The sequence below is a fragment of the Pseudorca crassidens genome, chromosome 2, assembly GCF_039906515.1.
Source record: "Pseudorca crassidens isolate mPseCra1 chromosome 2, mPseCra1.hap1, whole genome shotgun sequence".
In the NCBI taxonomy this organism is placed as follows: domain Eukaryota; kingdom Metazoa; phylum Chordata; class Mammalia; order Artiodactyla; family Delphinidae; genus Pseudorca; species Pseudorca crassidens.
In genome coordinates, this window is record NC_090297.1 from 142,531,837 (window position 1) to 142,558,852 (window position 27,016).

General features: G+C 45.6%; 1 protein-coding gene across 3 annotated transcripts in view; it reads right to left on the reverse strand.

Moving 5' to 3' along the window:
• The window catches only part of SMYD2 (SET and MYND domain containing 2), a 50,675-nt gene extending 24,638 nt beyond the window's left edge, over positions 1–26,037 (reverse strand). Inside the window, exons 1-2 of one of the 3 annotated variants that reach the window (XM_067728970.1) lie at positions 25,674–26,037; positions 4,918–4,981 (exon numbers count right to left, since the gene is read on the reverse strand). In XM_067728970.1, the coding sequence (XP_067585071.1) occupies positions 4,918–4,981; positions 25,674–25,846 (237 nt within the window). In that variant the 5' untranslated portion in view covers positions 25,847–26,037. Of the gene's footprint in view, positions 1–4,917; positions 4,982–5,098; positions 5,253–25,673 lie in introns of those variants that run through there. The other 2 variants (XM_067728968.1, XM_067728969.1) reach the window with 2 other exon arrangements.
• Between the last annotated feature and the right edge of the window lie 979 nt (positions 26,038–27,016).

Genomic DNA, 27,016 nt, shown 5'->3' on the forward strand with positions numbered 1-27,016 from the left:
CACCATGTCTACTTGTACACACGCATACGTGGTTTCCTGAAATGTGGAGCAGCACGCGTAGGTGATTTCTTAAAATGTGGAATAGTAAGAAAATGTCAGGCTTGCTGCTCTCTACTACCATTCTCTGCGAGAGGAAGAATGAAGAGGGAATCAGGGGCTTAGTGACCATCTCACACCAAGACGACAGACACTGCTGAGCCCCCATCACAAGGACATCTGCTTTGTTTTCTCTTCCCATAAAAGAGTGATTGGGATGCACTCATTCATTCCTACACGCTTTTTCCTACTGGTGATATTAACCATTTAGAAAAAAGAGTGGCTCTGTTGAAGATGGTTCCTGTGTCTGGGTTAAGAGGACAAAGCGAATTTAACCAGGACTAAACCTATGACTCTGGCCCCACTCACTCATCACCCAAACAACGACAGGGTCATGGGAGCACTTCTTGGACACTTTCTACACTTCAGTTACTTTCTAATCGATGATAAAAGTCAAGAATGTTCACGAATCTTTGATCACAAGCTCCTCACACGTGCTTTTTAAAATCTCCATTGGGATATGCCCCTTCCTACTTTCAAAAGCACACTCATAATCCTATCACCTCTATTTACAAAACACAAATCGTTTTCTTCTATTTGTCAAAGTTAAGAAATAATACCCTAGAAAGTTCTACTCCACAACTCCTCTATGTAATAACTTTCTAAAACTATTCTCTTCAACGTGTCAGAGTACGACTTAATGAAAAAGTCTTAAGTGAGTGAATAACACACTTAGCTTTCCAGGCATATTTATAAAAATAAATATAGTTCATTAAAACACACAGGTTACAAACCAAGCCTAACTAAAAAGAAATTCCTGTTTCTTTTGTATTTCCTCCCATTACCCTTTCATGCACCGTCAATTAAAATCTTTCCTCTGGCAGGATCCCACTGAGGCAAGTGAATGAAGAGGAAAGGAAATGGGGCAAGACAGGGCCAAACTGCATACAACAAAGCAGGATCCTAAAGCCCTGCAATTAGAGAGGAGGGCCCGGGGAGAGCAAACACAGTGCTGAGGGTCTCCTAAGATGCTGCGTTTGTGGAAGGATGTGTGCCTTACACTGTTGGAGAGGTTTCTGGAAAGACAACACTACTGGAAGGGGTCTTCCCTTTCACCTCAATGAAAGGCCACTTCTCAGTCTTTGACACATTCCCACAGTGCCTCTTCTCCTGGAGGGTCCTCAGAACCTCCAAGCACAGTGTTGGAAAGCAGTGAAAAGCCCTCCCCAGGCAGCCTGCACAGTCTGGTCTCGGTTCTGCTGCTGTGTCGCCTTGGGTGGGTCACCCAACCAGTGTGGACATAGTTTTCTTATCTACTGATAACCTCCTTTCCAACCCCATCATCTGATGTGTGGTACCGACCCCCTGGTGACTCCAGGTGGGTGGGGTCTGCCTTTGAAGAACGCCCAGTGAATGACCAGCAGCTGAGGGCCATGCTTTCTTAGGCGGAGAATCACTCATTTACCTTCTTCATTGCTGCTCTTGTTCTGTGCCACTTGTAGCAGAGTCCCCACTTTGATCCTATCCAAGCAGTCCCTTGGGCAGAACCCTGAATACATTTTTATCTGGAGCAAATGCCCCAGATTCCTCCCTAATGATTTTATGGATGAAGCCCTTATACAGCCATTTATTTCTAGGTGCTTACTTTGATTAAACCTTTATGACCATTCTATCTCATTGTAATACAGTGTCCTGCACTTACTCAGTTCTTCAGTACCGTAGGATAGAACACCTTAATGACTATTAGCCTCTTCCTTCCACATCAGGAGACAGATGAAACAAAAACGAAACTTACAGGTCAAATCCAGCCTCACCTCTAGAAAAGGAGTGGCTCTGGGAGCTGTGTTATCACTTGTCCTCTAGGAGGCTACTTCTGTCACGAGAGATACTTCACAGAGCACAGGAAAACTGAATTGCAGAAGTGCTCTCCAGGACTCATGATGTCCTAGCCCCGAACCTGGGCGACACACAGGGAAGACTGCACATCACGATGCTGGACACAGCAAGCTGTCTTGGCCCAGACCTTCAATGTGACTTACAGTCACAGCACTGTATCCCCCCACATCCTGGGATTCCTTGCTACAAGCAATCGCATTATGCTTTAACCTGTACAATCTGTCTATAGGAGGAGAATGTACAGACTTCAAGCTGCTTGCTGTAAAGTAATAAAGAGGCATTCTGGGGGGCTTCCCTGGTGGTCCAGTGGTTAAGACTCCTCGCTTCCACTGCAGGGGTCACGGGTTCGATCCCTGCTGTGGGAACCAAGATCCCGCATGCCACGCTGCACGGCCAAAAAAATTAAAAGAAGAGAAGAAAACCTTCTTTAAAAAAAAAAAGGAAGAAAAGAAAAAAGAGGCATTCTGGTTAAAATGGGTTGATGAACTCGATCACTGTGAACCTTCCAAGCAGGGCACCTATTACTGTGAGTGTGCAAATCTGGGAGACTAGGTCCTAAAGGCAGGGGGAACACAATGGCCACCTCAAGACCCCAACCTGGACCACGATGATTCATCAAAATAATGCCACCTGGTGAGGCCTAATGGAAGACAGCTCAGCGGCCCGCTCAGGAGACCCCGAGGTAGCTCAGCATCTCACAGATTCTCATATTTTATACTAATGCAGAGTTTACAGTTCATCAGAGAAGTTAACAAGCATTTTGTAACAAGCATTACTCATACAATGTACACCATTAGGGATCTCAAGTTCTTAGAAACCATCCATTCTCTTAGGTGAAAAAAACAAGCCCCTCGGGTTGGGGGAAGAGACAGTCAGGGAGTTTGGGATCGACATGTGCACACTGCTATATTTAAGATGGATAACCAACAAGGACCTGCTGTATAGCACGGAGAACTCTGCTCAATGTTATGCGGCAGCCTGGATGGGAGGAGAGTTTGGGGAAGATTGGATACATGTATATGTATGGCTGAGTCACTTTGCTGTGCACCTGAAACTATCACAACATGGTAAATCAGCTATACTCCAAGATAAAATAAAAAGTTAAAAAAGAAAAAAAAAGTCCCTTAAATCTAACATGTGCTGTATACGTTATTCTCTGCATACAGCTAAGCTTCAGTCCAGCCTGAGTTACTGTAATATTATTACTTATAAGCCCTCACGCCTGCACACAGCATTACAGTTTACATAGAACTTTCATATCTGTCAAATCATTTGGTCCTTACAATTTATCAAGATAGGGGCCACTGTCCTCATTTACATTTAAAGAAACAGAGACTCTGAGATGTCCTTTGTCCTGTGTCCTATGAAGTTCCTAGAGCTAGTCATTTGCAGAGCTGGGACCATGTCCTCCTAGTCTTCTGTGTTTCAATAGTCTGAACTGTCTGTGAGTTACTAGCTTGCTTCTTTAAAGAACCAGAACGTCATGAGTTATTTCTTCTAGAAGTGTTTAACTTAAATATAGAAACAGCTAACTTATCAGGCCTGGAACCAAATCATGTCATTCCAGGGCTCACTGATCTCTCCAATGTTGCAGCAATCTAACCACAGAATTCTCTGTGTACGATCAGTAGGGGCCAAATATGATCTCTCCTCTTCAAAAGAAGCCACACTCCCTAAAAACTCAACGACAAACCCATCTATATTCTCACTTCCCCACAGGCTGACAGCCTCTGGAAGTCCACAGGGAGAGGGACCGTGTACGTGGCCTTCAGAACCAAGGCTGACCTTCCCAAGCCAGTGACTCAGCCTGTGTTTCATTCCCGCCAGGGCCCCTGTGACAGGAGCTCTACGGTTAGATGACACTGACATGCTAGACATCGGAGCTTAGCAACCTCTCCCACTGCCAAATAACGCTCTTTGGAGACTTTCAGAGACCAGCTGCACAGGGAGAAGAGAGAGAAAAAAAAATGAAATCGTGGGTAATGAGGCAGACCAGGGAGGGGGAGGGGACAGATGGGAATGACACCAAGTATGGGAAGAACAACAACAAAAAGAGGTACAGATATGTTGAAAATCCTCCCTGTCATATAGAGCCATTGTTTAATGGCATCGACATTTCCCAAGGAGTATCAGCAGGTTTCCATTAAAAAAATAGTTTGGGGAGGGTATACTGAAGTCAAAGATCATATTCTCCCCAAATTCAAATTGCTGGAACATGGAACACTTTTTCTGTAAAATATCTATGAACATTTTGTATAACTACATAGTATCAAGTAGAAAAGTTTGGAAGACACCACTCCTCGTCCCTCAAAGAATCTACCAGGAGCTCCTCCAAACTCCCCCTTGAGCTTCCCAGTCCCGTGTTCCGAGACTCCCTTGAGACGTATCCATCAAGCCAGATGGCCCATGGTCTACATGCAACCTGCCTCCTGAAGCCACTCAGCACCGACTGCTGCCGAGGCACCGTCCCCAGGTCTCCAGGTCCAAGTTCAGAGCAGCTCGCCTCTGGCTGTACAAAGGCTGTGCCAGGGGCTCACCTAAGTCTAGCTGGAATCAGGCTGGGTTAGACCAGCCCAAGTGCAGCGTGTGGCCTGCTAGAGGGACATATACAAATACAGACCTGTGATAGTAAAGACTAAACAATTTTAAAGATAGCGTTTTAACATTTTTCACTGGTCATCTTTGCATGTTCCGTCTGTTGCTGGTAGTCTTGGGGGGCAGGCTGTCAACCTCAGTGATACACATGCCTGTATCCAACATGGCTCCCCTATTTCTGATCTTCTGTGTGGCCCCAAAACGCTACTGCTGGCTGCCCGTCATCACCGGCAGCACACAGGGGGACCCAGCCACTTCCTATGCCACAAGGAGGCTTTGTAGCTCTGGCTGCAGGAGGGCTCTGGGATGCCGTGACAAGGGCGAGAAGGATGTTGGGTCCCGATCTTCCGAGGAAACAAGGCCCTCCCTGCCAGCTGGCCCAACACCTACCTGACACTCCACATTGCAGTAAAATGCCTGCTTGCATCTTCCACATTTGGACAATCCTTCTTTCCTTAAAAAACAGAAAGGGCACTGTAGTGTCGAGAGGCCGGGAAACGCGAAGTTGCACATTTCATCATGCAGTAGCAACAGCCATCTGGTCCGAAAGCACAGCCAAGAGTCACCTTACCTTGCTCTCCCACTGATAGGTGGCATTCTCCCAAAGGAGAGTTTGACCAGATTCAGCCCTTGAGTAGGAGTGAGTTAGTCAAAGAGGACACGCACCGACATTTACCGACCCCAACGGCATGAAAGGCACTTTCCAAAGAGACGAATGACACACTCTGACTCATGAGCCTGGCCTGGGACACCACAGCTGTTAACATCACCTGCACTATCATTCAATAGTTTGGGGCAAGTCAAAGGCTCTTATGTCCTGATTTTCTCACCTGCTAGACAGGGACGGAAATAAACAAAGCCATCTTGGAAGTTTGCGTCTGTACAGATGGAGGATTGGGTCCACCCACACTGGTGAAAATGCACCGTGAGTGGCAACTTTTAGTATTTAGAGACACAAGTGATGCAGAAGATAGGATGGAGGGTGTCAGGAGCTCAAATGTTGTCTGGGAAGCTAAGTTTAAAAACAATGCAACCCAGCAAGTGGGAACATATTCCTGAATAAAATATTCCCAGATCTGATTGGTATACACATCCACCTTGTCGGTAACCTACTGAGCGATTCTTCTGCCTCGTCATAATTAGGTCAGTCCTCCCTGTTCATTGCCGTATTATTTATCTTCCTGCTTCCCACAGAGGACAGGGATATTGCTGTTTCCCAACTGTTAGGTGCTGGTATGTTTGCTGCGTTAGACAAGCCACAGTTTTTTCAAAAACTGTGAAGCCTCTAAGTTAAACCACATACGATAGAACTCTTAAAAATTTTTTTGAGGCGGGGAACCACCACGTGGTTAAATCAGAGCACTATCTGTAAAGCCCACTGTCTGATTCTCACCCACCACACTGAAGCCAGCTTTCTGACTTACAGAAATGCTGACACCGTGAAGAGCACTCTTGCTACTGTCAGGGGTGCCCCCTGCCCTGCAGCGGAGCCCCCTCACACCCATTCCTTCTGCAGCTTCCCCGGAGAGCTGATAGTTCATGATATACATATAATCACGCTGCAGAGTCCTCCTCTGCGTCTCATCAGCAAGTGGTAGTCACCACACTACTCCCACGGAATCGGGAAACTGTTCCAAAAATGCTACTGTTGGAACGAAACAGACTGCCTTGCAGTTTTCATGACAGCGCTTGGGTTCCAAGAAGCAGACTGAAGAATGTGTGGAGGAAAAAAATGCATCTTGTGGTTGAGGTATAAATAAATGTTCCAAGTTTGCACATCTCAGTGGTTCAAAAAGGAACCCACTGATTTGGTTGAGCATATTCTCCGGCCTGAAATACCCTCCGAGGAGATACACCTGGACGAGATGCACGGTCCCTGCTCTCCTGCATTTTATGCCAAGAGGAAAAGGACAGATGTTCATGAAGACAGCCGTGAAGTGAGTTGCGAGCAAGTGCTAAGTGACATGAACCGTGAAGGAATGCCAAAGGAATGGCAAGTACAGACAGGCAAAGCCAAGGAGGGAACTTTGAAAATTCTTTCCAAAAAGAAGTGCGTTTGGAAATGGACAATGGATGGGTAGGTGCTACCCATAACAATGTCCATCTGAAATAACCATTAGTTAAGGTTTGGTTTTGCAAGGGGGGAGGTCACAAGACCTCTCTGAGAATCTGAAGCTATTACCTCTCCCCAACAACCCACCTTCTCCCCAACCCCCGAAAAACAACAGCAAATTTTGTGAAATTTCAAAGGCTCACAAGTCACCTAAAGTCTATACATGGACTAGCTCTGAAACTAGAGTTAAGACCCCTTGATATAAAAGACTAGGAAATTATAATGTCTTTATTAGCTCTACACCATACAAAAAAACAAGGATTATATACAGAGATCTTCCTGCACAGATGCCAGTAGTAAAGCTAATATGAAACCAAGGTTTGTTTTCAGTTTCAAGGTAACATCCCAGAGAGAGAAACAGCAATTGGGCTCTGGTGAGCTCGGGAAGAACTCCAGTGGGATTTCATTGACATGATAAATCTCCCAAAGGCCGGGTTTCATCCAGCCCAGCCAGTCACCAAGTCCACGGCCACAAACAATGAAGATCAGGCAGAAAGAGCTAACTTGTCAGGATTGGCGAGAGGTTACCCAATTCCTACTGTCCACCCCAGTGGTTCCCAAGATGTGGTCTGTAGACTACTGGGGGCCCGGAGACCCTTTCAGGGAGTCCGTGAGGTGAAAACTATTTCCAGAATACTACTACTGCCTTTTCTGTCTTGACATCTGCGCTCTAGAAGGTGTAAGGTGCCTGGAGGGTAAAACCTGCGATGCTTTAGTACAAATCAAAGCAGCCGCGCCAAACTGTCCGGGTGGTCACTGTATTCCTCACTTCCACACGCTACAGCAAGGGGGGAAAGCCAGTATCACTTAAGAATGTCCCTAATGAAATCTAAAATATGACACAAATGAACTTACTTACGAAACAGACTCACAGACATAGAAAACAGACTTGTGGTTGCCAACAGGGGCAGAGGGGTGGGAGAGAAATGGATTGGGAGTTTGGGATGAGCAGATGCAAATTATTATATATAGAATGGATAAACAACAAGGTCCTACTGTATAGCACAGAGAACTATATTCAATATCCTGTGATAAACCATAACGGAAAAGAATATGAAAAAGAATGTATATAGGGCTTCCCTGGTGGTGCAGTGGTTGAGAGTCCCCCTGCCGATGCAGGGGACGCGGGTTCGTGCCCCGGTCCGGGAGGATCCCACGTGCTGCGGAGCGACTGGGCCCATGGGCCATGGCCGCTGAGCCTGCGCGTCCGGAGCCTGTGCTCCGCAACGGGAGAGGCCACAACAGTGAGAGGTCTGCGTACCGCAAAAAAAAAAAAAAAAAAAAAAAAAGAATGTGTATGTATATATATATATATATATATGTGTGTGTGTATGTATCGGAATTACTGTTATACAGCAGAAATTAACACAACACTGTAAATCAACTATACTTGAATAAATTTTTTAAAAAAGAATGTCCCTAATGAAGCAGTAACAAATATTAACATCACTAAACCTCAACTCTTTGGTATGTGTTTTTTTTTGACATCCTGAGATGAAATGGGAAGAAGGCGGGAAGCATTTCTGCTCCTACTGAAGGATGAGGGCTGTGTCTCAAGGAAGAGCTCTTGGCCATCCCCGGAGCCATAAAGTGAACTAGCCACTGTTTTCTTGAAATACCACTTTTACCTGAAAGAACAACTTTAGACAAACTGATTATTCAGACTTGTGTATCTGGCAGCTATATTATGGAAATGAATGAAGTGAGCCCATCACATCAAGGAAAATAACTAGCAATATTTGTTGCCAATGATAAAATTTGGGCTTTTGAGCAAAAGTCAAAATTTCAGAACATACGTCTGTCGCCCTAGGCTTGACAGTCTCTCGTCTGATGAGACTGGTGGTGGTTTTCATAATTATGATTTTTTGATATGGTTTGATGAAATAAAGTTTTAGAAGGTCTGCATAATTTAGTGAACCAGTGTTTTCCAAATGACCAGTGTATGATGTTTTAAAAATTACGCATGGGTAAAAGAGGCATTCAAAGTACAAGACAGACTAAGGGATTTTACGTATCAGAGTACATAAAATTTACAGATGGCTTCAGGCTGCACATTACAACTAGTCTTTAAGACAAAATCACTTACTAAGTTCTAGTGTTGAATCAAAGAATATCTGCAATTAACTGAAAAGGTTATTAAAATACTCCTTCCCTTCCAATTACATATTTATTTGAGGCCAGATTTCCTTCGCACACTTCAACCAAAAGTACATAATTCTCCAGACTGAATTCAGAAGCATATCTGAGAATCCACTTGTTTTCTGGAAATCCAGACATTAAAGAGATTTGCAAAACTGTAAACCACCACTATTCTCATTAATTCTTTTGTTTTGGAAAACAGTCCTCATAAAAAAAAAAAATGTTACATTGACAGTAACGGTTGCTGTCATTTTAAAATAAATAAAATAAAATAAAATAAAATAAAATGCTTTATTTTATTTTTAATTATTAATACAAATACGGTATTGATAAATACCAAGGTAAATAAAAAAAGCCCTTTGGAGTTCTCAATTTCTAAGGGTAGCGAGGGCTCTTAAGACCTCCGTTATACATATATACAATGGAATATTACTCAGCCATAAAGAGGAACGAAATTGGGTCATTTGTAGAGACATGGATGGACATAGAGACTATCATACAGAGTGAAGTAAGTCAGAAAGAGAAAAACAAATATCGTATATTAATGCATATATGTGGAATCTGAAATTGGTACAGACGATCTTATTTACAAAGCAGAAATACAGACACAGACTTAGAGAACAAAGATATGGATACCAAGGGGGAAGGGGGGTGGGATGAATTGGGAGATAGGGATTGACATACATATACTATTGAGAATATGTATAAAATAGATAACTAATGAGAACCTACTGTATAGCACAGGAATCTCTACTCAGTGCTCTGTGGTAACCTAAATGGGAAGGAAATCCAAAAAAGAGGGGATATATGTATACGTATAGCTGATTCACTTTGCTGTACAGTATAAACTAACAGAATGTTGTGAAGCAACTATACTCCAATAAAAAAAAGACCAAAAAGTTTGAAAACTGATCTCTTGCAATAATTCCATCAGCTGTGAAGAAGTTATTATTCCCGCTTTTCAAATGAAGATATTGAGGATCCTAGAGGTGAAATATCTAACCCAACACGGTCATTCAGAAGGTGGGTAGCAGAATCAGAATTCACACATCAAGGTACATACTATGTCTCCATCGTGCAAAAATATCCTTCCTTGAGTACTGTGACATGAAACAAAAATAATCTATGTGTCTGGATAACAGTAATAACAAAGTATAAATAGAGGCATTCTTTACTCTGGTCTGCATAATGTCCCAGCTCCAGTGGTATCCCATTAATGCTACTTGGCTTCAAAGATGCAATGGGGAGAATCCAGGATCATTTCTGAAAATGAGATCTGGGGAGGGAGCATCCCCACAGAGGGTCTCTCAATCAACTGTTCCAGAGGAATCAATATCACCTGAAGCAGACTGGAATAAAATAAGGATTACTTTTGTATTCAGTCTGTGCAAAGAAGGTCCCTCTGTCTCATTCAGTGTGCTAAATCCAGGTGTTTCTCAGACACTGGGCCAGTCCAAGCAGGACTGTGTCCTCTGGGAACTGGGTGATAGAACACTGCAGCTCTCACAAACAATAGAAAAGCCCTGCCTGGCTCACAGGCAGATTTTACTGTATATATGCTTATGGAGTCATCTGCCTGGCTACATGGGAATTTTCTTAGCAAAGATTCTCCTGGGCCAAACGGCCTTCACAGTAGAAAAGGAGAGAAGCTAAGCCAATTGCGGAGAGTGAACAGCATAAGAATCTACTTTGATCTAGTTGGTAATAGCAGTTCTCGATGAAGTGGGGTAGGGACGGGAGCTCTGTTTAAATTATCCTGATACGCGCTTCAGTTTTTCCCACAGCTTTTCATAGGGAGAGATGTACACGTTTCATAAGTCTAATGGTTGAAACCCAAACTAAAATTTGCTGAGCTGGAACGTGCACTGTGTATGTGTTTGAGAGAGAAAGAGAGAGCTCCTGTGAGAGTTTGACTATTGCTGACTGCAAAGTTTAGCCAGAGAGAAACTTCATATGGGAGATCCATTTTCACTGTAGCAATATACAGGCTTTTAGAATAAACTCTGGTCTTGCAGAAGACACAGCTGTAAATCTTTCATTTGCAATGTAACCTGATCTGAATTGTCCAGGAGGTTTGGGGAAAGACTGTAAAAACCAAGAAAAGAAAGCTGCTCTCAAAGAAATGATTAATAAAGGTCATTTGGAGGAATGAAGTGAAATAACTGAAAAGGAAGGGAACTAAAGGAAAGTTACTGGTGAAATCACACTCATAACCTCTCGGAGTGGCTCTCAACCTCGGCTGCATGGGCCCGTCTGGGGGTGGGGTTGGGTCTAGCAGTTCTCATCAGATTGATTTGTGTTGGGAGTTTTAGAGAACTACCCGGATCCAACGTGCTTCCAGAATGCAGAACCACTGGCCTAGGCCTATGGTCATCCATTTGGGTTGAGTGTTTCTGAGTGCTAAATCTGCCGAAGAAGAGCGCTGAAGCATTCTTCTCTGCAATGCAGACTTTACAATGTAACTCTTCTTAAAGAATGACTGGCACACACAGGATGTATTAGGTTGTTTAGCTACCTTGATGATGGTCAGAATGAAGTGGCAGACGCCGTATTTTTGAACTATGACAAGAAAATATTCTAGAAGCCAGGTGCAAATTTTAAAAAAGGAAGGCTCAGCTTTCTTTCCGCCTCCTCCTGATTCCCGCTTCACAATGTAGGATGAAAACGATGAGTTACTTTTCCTACTTCCCCATCTCAAGTCCCTTCTTCTTTCTGGTGCCGGAGGTGCTGTGCGATCTTGGGCAAATTAGTAATCCTTTCTGAACCTGTTTCCTCCACTGTAAAGATACAGTTTCTACCTCATAGGTTTGTTATGCAAATTAAATGAGAAAATAACCCGTGAAGCCTAGGACTACTAGACTTTTAATTAGCCTTCATTCTTTTGTGTGTGTGTGTTTTTTAAGTGATGTCAACTCCTGAAATATCTTCAGTACAATGTCACTCAGACTCATAGTTAGAGGATTTATGCTTCTAAAGCCTTTGTTTTACAGGCAAACATCTACCCTGCTGTGAATGGAAGGGCTCTTTGAACTTAAGAAATGGTTCTATCCACAAAGGGAGGAAAGAAATGTTACAGGAAAATGCAAGTATCTGATTATTAGCGACTGGGACAGAACTTAGAAGACACGCTCCTGTCATTTTCTACTGGAGGAGAAACACGCCATGTTTAATTTTCTTGCTTTTAAAATTCAGAAGCCAGGAAGATCAACAAGTTAGGGTTGTAATTAACAACTCCTGCTAGTTAAATGCGTTGCCACAGGCGCTGTTGGTGGAGATCAAAAGGATTTGATCCTGCAAGCTCCCTCCTTTCTGCTACTGAAATGAATGCTTCGTGGGTTTTCCCCATGAAAGAGAATGATACTGGCATGGAGTGGGTTTGCAATAACAATTACTTTTAACTAACGGTGACAGAAGAAATGACAAGTAGGCTCTGTGGAACAGAGGCAGTCCCGGCCAAATGAAAAAGAGAAAAGGAAAAAAGCCCCGGTGGCGCAATGTAACTTCTCCACGGGTTGAAATAAGACAATCAGAAACAAAGTTAGCCTCCCACCCAGAGAGGGTGGTTACACTAGCAAATTTCTATTTGAGAGAAATAAAAATTGGAGAAATTGTGGCAGAACCCTATTATAACCCTGGTCAGGGGACAAGGATAATATTCAGGGTACTGGTTTTTGTGTAACAGTGAAAGATGCTCCACATAGCACTTTAATCCACAATGTAACAGTGAAAATGGGACCACTTGCTGTGGGAACGTCTTCCCAGAGCAGGGCTGAACCTTCCCCTGGGCATCAGGCTTTGTTCTGAGGCTTGTTAAAAGTTAGAGCCCAGGGCCTCCGGGGAGGCGGGAAATATTTAGGGCAGTAAGGCAGCAACTAATAGGTTTTCCCCAATATTGGAATAGGAGCTGTGATTTACAAGGATAAAGCTGGGCTTGGTGGTCAGCACTGAATGGTTGACCTTGTTATAAAACGATGACCCTGGGGGAAATGGGGTGACGCAGGTCAAAGGGTATAGTTTCGGTTGTAGGAAGAATAAGGATCTACTGTACGGCTCAGTCACTACAGTTAATAAGACAGTATTGTATGCTTGAAAGTTGCTAAGAGTTGAGCTTAAGCATTCTTGCCACACAAAAGGAAGTTACCTAGGTGAGGTGATGGATGTGTTGATTATCTTGACCTTAGTAATCACTCTACAACCTCTATGTATATCAGATCATCACATTGTACGCTTTAAATACAGCAATCATATCTGTCAATTATTCCTCAGTAAAGCTAAAGAAATACTGTAGACATGACTCTCCACATCACTGATTCATGAAAAGTCAGGCTCAGCAATGAAAAAACGGTGAGGATGCTAATTTAGGATTTGTTTTAATGCAGGCTCTAGTTGAGATGAAATTTACCTTTGCCTTAGAAAGAAAAAAATTCATGAGGCTTATGGATAGAGCAGAGAACTACTGACCCTACTGAACAGTGAACATTATATTACTCTTTTCAGCCACTGGACAACACCTACAACCAAGCCTCATCGTGCAGGCCCTGTAAAATCCCTAACAGTTGAATCCTGCCAGAAGAAGAGATGTACGCGCTTTTAAATTTAACATTCTCCTCTGAAACTCTGTATCAAATTTTGTGGGAGATGAGAATGACACTTCCTTGCAATTTGCCTTTGACTTCCCTGATGCCTACCGATTGAGAAGTCAAAAGGAAAGAAACAGGGGCCATAGGGCACGTGACCGAGCCAACTCCCGGGCACTCGGCCGAGGTGACGGTGGCATCTTTGAACAGCTGCGAAGGGCCGGAGAGACCTAAACTCAGAAGCTTGCGGGCTGCCGGCCCGTCTCGGCCTCCGCACACGGCCGTGGGCAAGTCGAGTTCGAACACTTGCTGAATTAAGAGCCCGCCTAAAACGTGATCTGGCCCTCAGTTTCCTCGCCTGTGACGTGGGTACAGTGTTGCCAGGGGAACAGGGTTGCCTCGGGCCTAGGTGAAGCAGGGTGCATGGAATACCCTGCCAAGTTAGAAGCGGGGCGAAGGCCTGGCGGGACGCAGCGGCCCGGGGAAGCGGGCACCCCATTCATCTGCCCAGAAAGCTGGCCATGGATCACGTGCCGAGCAGAGCAGGGCAGCGCCCCTCTCCTCGGCTGACTTCAGGCACCAGCCGTAGAGAGTGGGTGTGCGGTGGGCCTGCACCCTCTGGGTGCGAACCACTTGACTTTAGCTGTCTTCCTAGATCTTTCCAGCAGCCGTGTGGGGTCAGTGTCGTAGACAGGGAGACTTTGCTGAGGCCGCACAGCCTGGAGTGAAGGAGCCAGGGTTGGACCCAGGTATCAACCTGCTCAACCCGCAGGCCTTCCAGCAGGTGGCTTCTGTACCCCAAGGGGGCCTGTGCCGCGCCTCCAGAAGGGACTCGGCCCTCGTCCATGAGACCCATGAGACCCACCCATCACTCGCGTCCCCTGTTTCCATCATCAGCCCCAGTGTCTGGAAAACCTTAACAGGACCGTGGTGTTCTGGGAGCACATAATTAGGATGCTGGAACCACGGGCCCAGAGTTGTGAGTTTCACCATACAGGGCGGGGCCTGCCCCTGGGCAGTCTAGGCATAGCCACATTGGGATCCTTTTCCCCAGAACCTAAGGCACCCACCGCCCATTAGGATGTCTGGCCCTCAAAAGGAGGTGACACACGAGATCATCACGACAGACCCGCCTCACTTTCTTTGGTAATAGACTATATTAAGAAAAAAAACAAAAACACAGTTTTAGGGACTTCCCCGGCAGTCCAGTGATTAAGACTCTGAGCTTCCACTGCAGGGGGCACGGGTTTGATCCCTGGTCGGGAAGGAAGATCCCACACGCCCTGCAACGTGGCAACCAATCGATCAGTTTTAGATTTACTGAAAAGTTAAGAGTACAGAATGCCCTCATTACAGCCCCCCACATTCACACACACCCAGGCACACACACAATTTCCTTTATTGTTAACATCTTACATTAGCTGTACATTTGCTACAATTGATGAAGTGATATTGATACATTATTAACTAGAGTACATAGTTTGTTCAGAGTTTCTTAGTTTTTCCCCCATGTGTTTCTTCTGTGTCAGGATCCCATCAGGGATGCTACATCCCAGGTAACTGTCCACCTCACTTTTTCATTCTCCAGGTGCAGTATTGGGACAGGAGGTTAAAGAAGCACATAATTGCTTAACTTGTTCTCGGCTTTAAGTCTGAGAAAATGCTAGGGAGGAGGCTGCCGCTGGGGGCTGCGTTTTGGTGTTGTGTCTGGCAGGTGCCAGCCGAGTGGGGCACCGGGTCCTGGGGAAAGGCAGGGCCCTGAGGAGGGGCTTCGCTCCAGAGCGACCCTCCTCAGAGCGGCCCCTTGGGTTGGGGTGATGGGAAGTTATGTTTAGAGGATAGAAAATTTCTGTCTGGGGTGATGAAAACATTCTGGACATGGAGAGTGGTGATGGTTACACAAATTTACTTAATACCACTGATTGTAAAGCATTAAAAATGCTTAAGTTTTATGTATATTTTACCACAGTTTTTTTAAAGCTGAAAAAATAAATATGCCATTTAAAGAAGAAAAAAAAAAAGGAAAGAAACAACCAACGAGTTCTCTCATACAGGAACTGCCAATAAGCAACAGCCACCATTTCTTCCAATGGGACAATAAATGACAGATGTCATCAACAGTACTTTGTAACGAGCACAATACTAGATCCTCCTATGACTGCCGTTGCCGTAAGGTCTACAACACCTAGGTGATTAAATATCAAGGAAAAGGACAAAAAAGTCATACAAATGTAACTATTTAAAAGCTTAAAATGTTCCTAACAACACCCCTCACTTCAACATTCTGGCCACAGAGTAGAAACAGGCCATGTAAAAATACCTTTATAACCTAATGATAAGCCTGAGTTCCAGAATATGGTCAGGCCCTCTGCCTCCAAACGTGAGTATTAACTCCTGGCCCCAGAAACATGTGACCTGCTCTAAATCGTGCAAGAAAGTGCACCTTAATTGGTTACAGAAGAATTTTAAGAGGTGACACTCTCATCCTCTTCATTTCATTTTCCTACAGTCAAACAATAAAAAATCGAATTGTCAATTTACTTAGGTGAATTACCCCGATTTTGGACTAGACCTTGATAACTCCAACTTATATATCGTTTGAACAGATACAAATAAAGAGTAAATAGTAAACTCCTGTCAAATAAACAAAGTACTAACTAAATAAAATGAAGAGATTGTGGGCTGAAGTATTGAAGAGGAAGCTTCATAAAAAGAGATGCAATGTGGGGAGTTCCCTGCGGTCCAGTGGTTACTTGGCGTTTTCACTGCTGTGGCCCAGGTTCAATCCCTGGTCAGGGAACTAAGATCCCGCAAGCCTCATGGTGCGGCCAGAAAAAGAAAAAAAAGAGATGCAGTTTGAGCTGGGTCTCTGTTCAGGATGAACAGACTTAGAGTAGAAGGCCCTACCAGGGAAGAAGTTAGAGGGTTAAGTAGGGGAATAAGGCACAGAGGAGCATTCTTGGTTCAAGTGGACATTGGGAAGAATGAGGAATGACACAGCACCTTTGTGGGGTACTGGAAAGACCACTCAGATTTTGTTTAGGGTTTAAATGAAACAGTAGCGAGGGATAACACTAGACAGGGTGGGAAGAGCACTGAATACGGAGGACTTGAGCAGTCAAGATTTTGTCCTGAAGAAAACAGGGATCAATGAAGGGTTCTCTGGTTATTTATAAGGATTCATTTCTAAGAACAAGCAGAGTTGTATATATATTGGTATGTGATGTACATATATAGATAGGGGATGAGGCCTGTCCAAAGAACCGCTAGTAAAATAAGTTGCAGAAATGAGACTATTCATTTAATAAATATTTACTGAGGTCACGGGGTGCCAGGCCTCAGGCTAAGTGCTAGGCTACAAAGTTGAGTAAGACCTGGTTCCTGAGTCAAGGAGCGAGTGTATGAAGGAAGTATGCACAAGGTGCTATGGGTGCAAGGACACGCGAGTGTGAGTGTGAGTGTGTGTGTGTGTGTGTGTGTGTGTGTACCACTATAAGCAGTTTGGAGCTGCTGAAATGAAACTAACACTGCAGAGCAAGGTGGACCCAAACATCACCCCAGATGCCCAGCCCTCGGAGCGTGCCAGCAGGCAGCACTGACCCTCCGGTGGAGTCCTACCAGGGCCACTCTCTGAAGATGCGCAGAAAGAGAAGGTGGCAGTGGGCTGCTTTCCCCCTCTGTGCCTAGAAAATATTTAGCAGCTAGGTGCCTTGAAAGGCCTGAACATGTGCCGAAATCAATTAAATATTGAGTGAAATAAGTAGACTGTTTCTAAATCTCTACTACTTGGGGAGCCTGAAAGTTTTTAAGGTGAAAAAACCCTAAAGGTTTTTTTTAAAGTAGCATTTAGAAATATTTATTCAGGTGTATGAGTAGACTAAATTTCATCAACTTCTAAAAAATGTCTACCCAAAGTGCTGCTGTTTTAACCCAATGCAGGGATGCCACAATTTTATTAGACCAAACTATTATCTGATCAAAGCCCTCCCTTAGTTTGCATAAGTCATGAACCAGCGTGTGTGATTAAACTTCTTTGTTAAGAGCTTTCTTTATGACATACTTTATCAGTGTTCCATAAAAGGAAAACACTCAACCCAAAACCTTATGCCTTTAACAAAAAAATCTGCTAAAATGACAAAGTTCAATGCACTACAGTGTCAACTAAAATCTGTCACTTGCCATCTGCCTCTACAAGGATGAGGTCACTAGCCACCGCGGTCGGTGACCTTCGACACCCCCAAAAGGAGTTCAGGGTGGAGATCAGGAACGAGGCGCTCTGTGCTCTGGAAAGAACTGGCAGAACAGGCCTTCAGATAGTTAGAAATTTTCAGAAGATTTTATGAGCCCAATTTCTGACACCTTCTCATATCCAGAAAAGCACTGAAATGATTAACAGAGACATCTGCTCGTCGTGACTAGCAGCAACCTTCCTGAGACTGGCAGGAACCTTCTGCCAAAATGTGTGTTTGACTGCATGTACGCCCCTTCACCAAAATCGCATATACACTGACCTCGTCACACCCCACCTGCTAAGAGCAGTCCCTCAGAGCTCTCTGAGAGGCTGTGTCCCGGGCTACAGTCCTCATTTTGCCCCAAATAAAACTTAACTCACAACTCTCATGTTGTGCTTTTCTTCAGTCGACAACGGGTTTATAAAGATGAATAAAACCTCCTGGAATATAAGCTCTGTGGAGGGAGGGTGTCCCTTTTCTGCACAGTTGTTTCCTAGGGATTCAGAACTCAGCGAGGGCTCCATAAATATAAATATTTGCTGAATACATTAAAAAGAGAATCCCTGCTCTCAGGGAGTTTACCATCTGCTCATAATTAAATGTCTCTTACTGTTGAGGTTTTAAGAACATGTGAAGCTATCACCGTGAACAGCAATCATCACTCTGCTACAGATTTGTGCAACTGACAGATAAGAGATTTCTCCGATTGCACCAGGGTGTTTCCTGTACAAACACTGCTGTGGTGAGGAAAATCAACAAGATGTGAGCCCAGGGCCCATATCCCTTGAAGAGCCTTTCCTGGTCCTCACAGACTGAAGAGAAAAAGCTCCTCCCGTCCAAGATCTTTTCATTTTGTCACAGATGGCAACATAACTCCTTGCGAGTGCCTGGATATAAAATCCTTGAGATTTTACTTGACTCAGATGAAAAACTGCATCTTGCTGGTCAGCCGGTTTCTTTCCACCTCTCCCCGCAGGATACGCCTATGTCTTCAGGCCTCGGTGTGAAATTCGCTTCTTGGTAAGCGCGTCGCCCTTAGTTTTCCTCTCCCCCACGGTGACTGCAGATTCCCGGGGCTCTGAGACGCCTTGTTCGTCATAGTGCACTTGCTGATACACGCCGGTGGCTCAGCTATCACAGGCGAGCGTTTATTTTGGTTTCTAGGGACTATAAACTTGCCAAAGATAAGCACTTATGGATTCTCCTTCTTTAAAAAGCAAACCCAATCCGTGTTAATAACGTGCATGCCATATTTCCACTCAGTCATCTGAAACCTTCCACTTTGTCCCCGGATTTTATGTTAATAAATTGGCACGGGGAGTTCCATAGTATTTTTAAATTTTTGATTGAAGAAAAATCTGAGACACGCAGCTGGATTCTCAGCAAGTGCATGGACTAGAAAGATAAGTTGTTTCCTGAACCCTCAAGACGTTTTGGTATTATTTTCCTGCTAAATTGCATATTTCTGGCCTTCAGAGAAGTCTAGAAGAGATCTGGTTTCCTTCTGTTCTATTGTGTTGGTGTGAACGCCTTTGCAATTGAAAAGGAGGCCTCCGAGGGTGGTAGGAACAGAGTCAGCAGAAGTTACACAAAGTGAGGTGTGTGGCTTTGTGGCTGGTTAGAGCGCCTGTGCTAATGAGGCCAAGGTCATGGGTTCAGCCCCTGAAAAGGCAGTTACTTCAGTCAATTCCCCGCTGGAGGGCTGCACCCCTAAACTACCACAGATTTGCTAGAAATCCAGAGATGCAAGGGTTGGGGATGTGAGTGGGAGAGTGATGGTGGTGTACAGAGGCTGATATTGCGAATCCCTTGAGAGGGGACTGAGAGACCTCTAGTGCCAGAGCTGGCCCCTCTCCAGGGCAAGAGGACTGCTCCAGAAACCACCTAGCCGCCAGGCTGACCAAAGGACGGTGCAAAGTCTGCATCTGGTCAAGTACAATCAGGGTGGCCTGTTCCATGTCTGTCTAGTTCCCTGGAGGTGATCAGGGCATATATACTCACAGGTGCAAAGACAAACAGGCAAACCCAGAGAGGGGCTGTCTGTGAGAGAACAGGAAATGGGAATGCAGAATCAATAACAGAGAAATTCATTTCAGTCAAACTGTCCTTACGCAGATCAGATGAAAGCACGCCTTGAACTCAGAAAACAAGGTGTGTGTATGGGTGGGAGTGACCTCAGTTACTACTGATGACTCCAATTACATAAGGGATATTTGTAATATTGATTGCCTCCTTGGGAAGCAGAAATAAAGTGGCTTAAAATTGTAATTATTTCATATTTTCTTTATATTGACAAGAAAAAGAAAGGGGATAATGAACCTCAGGCAAAAGAGGTACGTCTCAAACACCAAAATCAAGTAGAAACTTTGCATTTTGCTGCTATTTCAAATTCTATAACAGACAACATCACTGTCCCAGGTTCTCACCCGTTCTGCGTCCTCCTGAAGACCAGTTGCTGCCAAGCTACAGCCCTGAGCCCTGGATCTTCCCAAAGAAATTTAAGACATTTCTGAGGATCTTTAAAAGAATCTTCTGACAGATAGTGCGCCATATGCTTGTCCTACAGGAATACCATCTTGGGGCCTCTTAGCACAGCTGCACCATGAATTCTGTTTCCAAACCATGCCCATTTAACCTTGCACAGAGTAGAGTTCTGAAGACTGGGTATGTTTAAGGAAAAAAAAAAGACAGGGGGTTTATACTCTCATGCTGCCCTAGCAGAGGGCACAGAAACAAACTCTTTATACGTAGCTATAAACACTAAGATGGTAAACTCGTCTTAAATAACTCGAGCATACTGAAAAATGTCCCAAACCCACAAAAGGACCAAAGCCTTGTATTTCTTTTTACATTTTATCAGGTAATAGTGGATAATACAGAAGAATATATGTAGCTCTTATGCAAATTCCAAAGCATTGGAATAAAAAACCTCTGGACCCAAAGCAGCACAAGATACAAGACAGCTGAATCAATTTATTTGTTGAACTTTTAGAAACAATGCGTTAATCTGTTGAATTATCTCTTGGGGGAAGGGGAAGCAAAAGAAGAGAGGTGCTAAAAATTGCATTCACTTGAGAAATCAGAAGTGAATTAAGTCCTGGTGTCCAGGTGTGAACCACACGGTAGATTCAGGTCAAAAGGGGCAGGGAAGGAAAACAACACTCAGAATAGGGAGACATGGTTCCCTCCACGAAGGACACAGAGCCTGGCCCTAGGACACGCTCAATCAATATCTGACCCCAAAAATGTGAAATTCAAGGAAACAAGCTTTCCAGCCCTCAGTTACTTCCTACATAAAATGGGATAAGGTCTTCTCTACACAGGCCATCCTTGGGAGGATCAAAATAAGAATGTATCTGGAATGCTCTGTGAGCTGCAAAGAGCAACACGATTTAAAGGAACGTCATTTTATGTGGGATCTTCACATTTTTGTGAGAGGATTTTGTGCAATTGCTTTTGGGAGGGAAAGGTGTTAGATGGTGGTTTTAACTCACCAGGGTTTGAATTTCACTTCAGGATATCCTGCTGCCGTTCTGTCTCTTTCATCTCAAATCGCTTCCAAATGTGCAGCTTGGTCACTGAGCCCTGATAAGCTATAACAGAAACTCTGCTCCCGCGTATGAAGAATGTGCGTGTGCTGGCACTCGGCACATCTGAAGTCCTGCAGGACGGCTCCTTGCCACAGCTGAAAGAATCATGCTGGAAGCAAAGAGCAGAGAGGAGCCACGGTATCCTTGCTAGGTGGAAAATTCTGCTTTCCTCCATTTCTCTTTTCAAACATTTGTTTAATCCCACGGTAAAAGAGTATTAAAGTATCTAAGCACTTCGGAGATACACGAGCCTCATTTGTTTCAAAAAGCTTTATCTGTGTAGGCTAATCATATCAGTTCTGTCAGGTTTCGAAAAACACTGAAAATTGATTCCAGACGCCCATTATTATGCTGGGGGACCCGAGGCTGAGAACTGCCACTTTTAACTCTGGGTCAACGTGCCATCTGAATGATCACTCCATTGGTCAACAAGATACAGTATCTCCTTCCCAGTTTTCCCCACCCCAATGCCACCACCATAAAAAAATGTCCCTGAAGTGAGACTATGTTATCACACTATTGAACATTTAGCCAAGAGAGCTTATCAAACACGTCCCTACAAGCAAGACACGGGGCCAGTTCTGACAGCTCCCGAAGTGTCCGGGCCGTGCTAGGCACTTGACTTCACTGTCTCAGGGCCAGCCCAGTAGGTGGGTGTTAATGTGCACAGTTTACAGATACAGGAAGCCGGGAGTTCAGACAGGTTAAGTAATTTGCCTCAAGACAAACCATCGGGAAGGGATGAAGCCAGAATTCAAACCCAGTCAATCTGGCCCCGAAGTCCCTCCTTTGTAGTCTCTAAATAAACGAAAAACTTGAAATACTGAAATGTTGAAAATGGCAACCCAATACCTCATTATCTACTATACAGATGGTTTAACTTTATACTCTCTCATGTAACTTTTTTAGAGGAAATCTGTTGTCTGTGTATTTTAATCTTCCTACCCATTTCTTAAAAATACACGTAAAAAGATGGAGGGAATCCTTTATTGGAGCATGTGTGTCCAATTTTTCATTCAGAGAACAAGATAATTTGAGAACAATCGGAAGCCATTTCTCTCCTCAGAGACTGTCCAAGTCTCAGAGAATGTTCTCGGAATAAGCAGAATCACAGCAGCCCTGGGGATGGCACCCCCTTCCGAGAGCAGCTTCAGGCCCAGGGCTCTTTCAGAGAACCTTAAGAACAGGATCAAGGGTTCACATCTCTTAATACTGATTAAGATCAACGAAAGATGACTTGTTTGGTAAAACAGTGGGGAAGAGATGAATGCTGCTACAGAAAAAAAAATCGGGGGGACATTACACCTGTATAACTGCCGACATAGGCCATCTCAATCACAGGATTTTGATCGTGCAAACATTCTAATATTTACGTCAACCGCTCTGACTGAGCCAGACAGAATGTAAATTTCCTGAAACCAGGTTCCAACAGCTCTAGCCCAAGGAGGTGAAGTGGGCCTTCCTACTTTGCCCCAATACGCTGAACAAACAGACAAAAAAGACAATATTCCTGCCTTTAAATGACCCATGAGTCAAGAGAATGAAAGATCAAGAGGGGTACATCCGCCCTCCTGAGGAACTGCACACACAATGAATATTCATGGAACCCAGGGTTACAGATTTTTTCCTTTCTGAGACAAATACTAGCAAGTGTTAAGAGATGTCAAATACCAAGTGAAATATAATGTAAAAACTGTGCCACAAAATGCTGGCCAGGCCAACGTGTGTGTGTGTGTGTGTGTGTGTGTGTGTGTGTGTGTGTGTGTGTGTGTGTGTGTGTGTGTGTGTGTGTGTGTGTGTGTGTGTTTGTGTGTGTACATAAAACGCATCTGAGAGGTCTGATGAGGACAGCTCCCAACTGGAAGACATTTATATTTTTAGGGGCTGCCTTCTAGCAGCTGAGGCAAGATACACATCTTCCCAAGTGTCACCCTGAGTAAATGTGACACAAATACAAACTTTTGTCTGCACTGCCCTGACAGTAAGAATCCCACTCCACTGTGACTTAAGAGAATTCCCATTATTTTTCAACTTATAGAACATAGTTATTCCCGAAAAAAATCACTTATTTTCCTTCAAAATAAGTCAAACCCTGATACAATTAATATGATAGGGAAGATCTGTAGTGGCTCATTTGTCTTAAGCAACGTTATTTACCTTCAACTTCTGGTACAAGAAACGATAAGGTGTAGTTTTCTTTTTATGGGAGGGGAGGGGAAGTCGTGGATTTTGCCCTGTATGCTTCAGTATTTGAGAATTCTGCTCCTACCCCCTGGGGGAATCGTGGGGACATATATGCCTTCCTCTAGTACAGCTGGACAGAATAATTTGTCCTCGGTCTATACAGACAGTTGACAGAGGAAACGGTGCTAAATCTATGAGAATGATCTAGCCACTAATTCCAAACTAATCGCATTTAATGGAAACCAGAGTGGAATACAAATATATCTCTAATTTCACAGGTATCATGATGTCATCATTTCTTGTGTGTTATTTTAGTTGATTTCAAATGAGTCCTTGGGGAAAGAGGAAAGGAGCTGTGGATGTTGACAGAAGTTCACCTAAGCCAGAGAAAAGGGGGGGGGGTGCAGCAGTCCCACCCCAATGCAGGGAGGGGGTAGCCCTGGTGAGGGATCTAAGGCAACAGTGACACTGATGAATGTCATTCAGAAAAAGGGAAAACAAAGGCAAACACTGTCCCATATGGCAGGGTGATTTGCCAAGTTGCACCTTGACTGTACCTTCCTGTTCTAAGGTCGGGGGTGTGTGTAGTAGATAGAGTGTGGAGGCTCACAGCGAAAGAGAAGAATCTCTCAGCTCTGCTTCTCCACTGAGAACCCAGCTGGATTTGATCTTTCATTCACTGGAGGAGTGGTCAGGCAACTACCATCTGAGCACCTACTATGTGCCTGGTACCGCAGTCTTCTCTCCCACGCTGGACCCCAGGAATCACCAGGATCCCTGATGGAGGGAGGTCCCTTCTGTGCTGGGTGACCTTGCTTTGCTCCTGCCACTCCAGACACCCACACTGCTTCAGACTCTGAGCCACAGCAAGGCTCAGAAGATCAAGGGACCAGACACAGCAGCCTTTTTAACTTTGGGAAAACCCAATGCTCACTTCACTCAAACGTCGCAAAGTGGTGCCATGACCCTTCAGCTCCTGGCTCACCAATTCAAAGAGCCACATCACATACAGCCCTTAAGCTGCCCACGGCATGATTCTGTGTCTAGTTCCTTTCCAGGTCCCCCCAAGCGGAAGACAGCTCTGGCAGGGAGTCTGGACAAGACTACTATAGTATTTAGCTTTTGTCCCTTCTTTTGCTCTGTCTTACCGTGGAATGAGAGGAACACGTCTCGGAGATTGAGTACTTCAGCGTGTGTTGGACTTGAGACCTGTATTCCAAAGGTACCCGCAGGACCTCAGGTGGGCTTAATCTAGCCCAGGAATCTCCACTTCAAAGATGAAGAAACTGAGGTTCAAAGAAAGTAAAGCAGGGTCCTGGAAGGCCCTGTACGAATTTAACTCCAATGCCATGCTTCCTGCCTCAGTAATTTTATTGAGCACTTAACTAGGTAGGAAATGGGCAGAACTGAAGACACCAGACTTCATTTTCTTAACTATGGGTGTGACTAGACATACACAGTGACACTTCCTCTCTGGGCATTAGTTTTCTCCCCTGTAAAATGGAAAGAGTGTTGCATTCATGACTTCTGACACGACTTTCACGTCTGAAACTATCATAAGGCTTGAAGATATAATTATGTGTTGGTGTATGTGAAGATATACACATATACACACATACATGACATGCTACAATTAAATACCAATTCCAGCCATACGTTCTGCCTCATCCCCCCAGCAGCCATGTTTTCCCAGTCCCAAACCAGGGCTAGATACGTCCCACCAGTGCAGCCCCTCTGAACCACGGGTGTGTGGTCAGTACTCCTCTGGCTTCTCTCCGAATACCAAGTGCAGAGGGTGACAAGAAAGAAGAGGGGCCATGTACTTTACATGAAATATTAAGTGTCATTAAGTTCCTTGGAGAAAACACGGCAAATCTGCGGCAGAAGAGACTGTGGGCCACAGAACACATCGCAGTTAGCACAAGTTAAAGGTGACAGGCTGTGGCTGCGCGAACCTGGGGCCCCGCTGGCAACGCACCGAGTGGGCAGTGCGTGCCAGCGCTGGGAGGAAGCCTGGCTCCAAGCCCACGTGTGAGGGCAGGACCCTGCACCTCGCCAGTTTGCACATCCCGCGGGAGCGACTCGGAAAACATGCCGCGCAGGACGTGCGGCGAAAACTTGGCTGGTCTTTCCTAATGCACGTGGCACAGCCGGTCCGGGGTTCAAGGGCGCAGCCCGCCCCCTCCCCTGCGAGCCGCCGGCGCTAGGACCCCGCGGGCCGCACGCACTTCCTCCCGCCGCGGTCCGCCAGCCCGTCCGTGCGGCGCCCCAGGCTCCCGCCCGCCGCCGCCGCCGGCCCGCACCGCCCTACCTGGCGAAGCAAAACTCGCAGTGGTTGCCCCGTTCGTTGATCGTGAGCACGTAGGCGTAGGCCGGGCAGGAGAAGAGCAAGTCCCCCACCTGGAAGGGCTGCAGGGCCCGCAGCCCCCGGCCCTTGCCGGGGCTGCAGAAGCGCTCCAGACCGCCGTCGCCCTCGGCCCTCATGCCGGCGGCCGGGCTGGCGCGGAGGGTCCCCGGCGCCGGCGGAGCCCCCAGCTACGGCTCCCCGCGAGCTGTTATTGGAGAAGCGTCACCCAGAGCCGTGGGGGGGCGGGGTGGGAAGCTGCCCGGCGGACGCGGCGGCAGCCACCGCTCCCCGGAAGGGACGGCGGCCCCGCCCGGCCCTCGCGCGCCTCCGGGAGGCGGGGGACCTGCCCGGCGGCCCCGCCCCGCGTGCGGGACCCTCGGCTGCCGCCCCGCACGCGCCCGGGGCCGCTTCCGGTGTGGCAGCTGCCAGGATCTGCATCCCAGGCGGCTCCTGGAAGGAGGGCGGGAGGCGTCTGCGCCTCCGCGGCGTCTCCACGGAGAGCGCTGGACGCTGCCGGCTTTCCGGTGGGCGGGAAGGGGTCGCCCGGGGGTCAGGTATCCAACGCCGCCCGGAGAACCCCGTGGCGTGACCCGCGCTTGGTTAATTGAAAGCGGGGCGGGGGGGCCCAAGATGCTTCTCAACCTTAAGTTCAGTTCCTCTGTCCTTGTCAAGGACCCTAGAAGGAGTCCTCAGGGGACACCGAAGAGAAACCACAATAGCAAAGTTTGACGTGCTGAGGGTTAAAGGGTGCTTCCCCAAGGTTAAAGGTGTTTAAACCCTGTGAGACTTCAGACCTCCCAGAGAGTCTCTCAAGTATTCATTGTGAACCTACTCTGCCTCTGCCCCTCTGGTGGAAGTTACTTACGTAGACGGAAAAGGAAATGCACTGGTCAGGCTTGCTCACTCAGTCTCTGCATACAGGCAGCGATGCGGAGAAGGAAGGAGATAACCTTGCAGTCAAGGGACTTAGACTTGTTGGGGGCGATGCCATGCTGTGGCCAGAACACACGGCTAGAATTTGCGGTGGTTCTAATCGGTTTGACCACGCACTGTCATCTTAGAAAAGTCAATTAGGTTATAAGTCTCATAGAGGATTTAAGACACGCAAAGCTCATAGAACAGGGCTGAGCACGTAAGTCCTATACACTTGCATGCGATATGAGAAAGAAGGATATAATCTGTTTCACCGAGGAATGTGTAAAGGCTGAAATTGATATGCGTGCAGTAAGGACTCAATGTATGAAGAGAGAATTTAGCAAAAAACACTAATACTTAAAACTCAAGTTTGATCTCATTATGTTGCATGT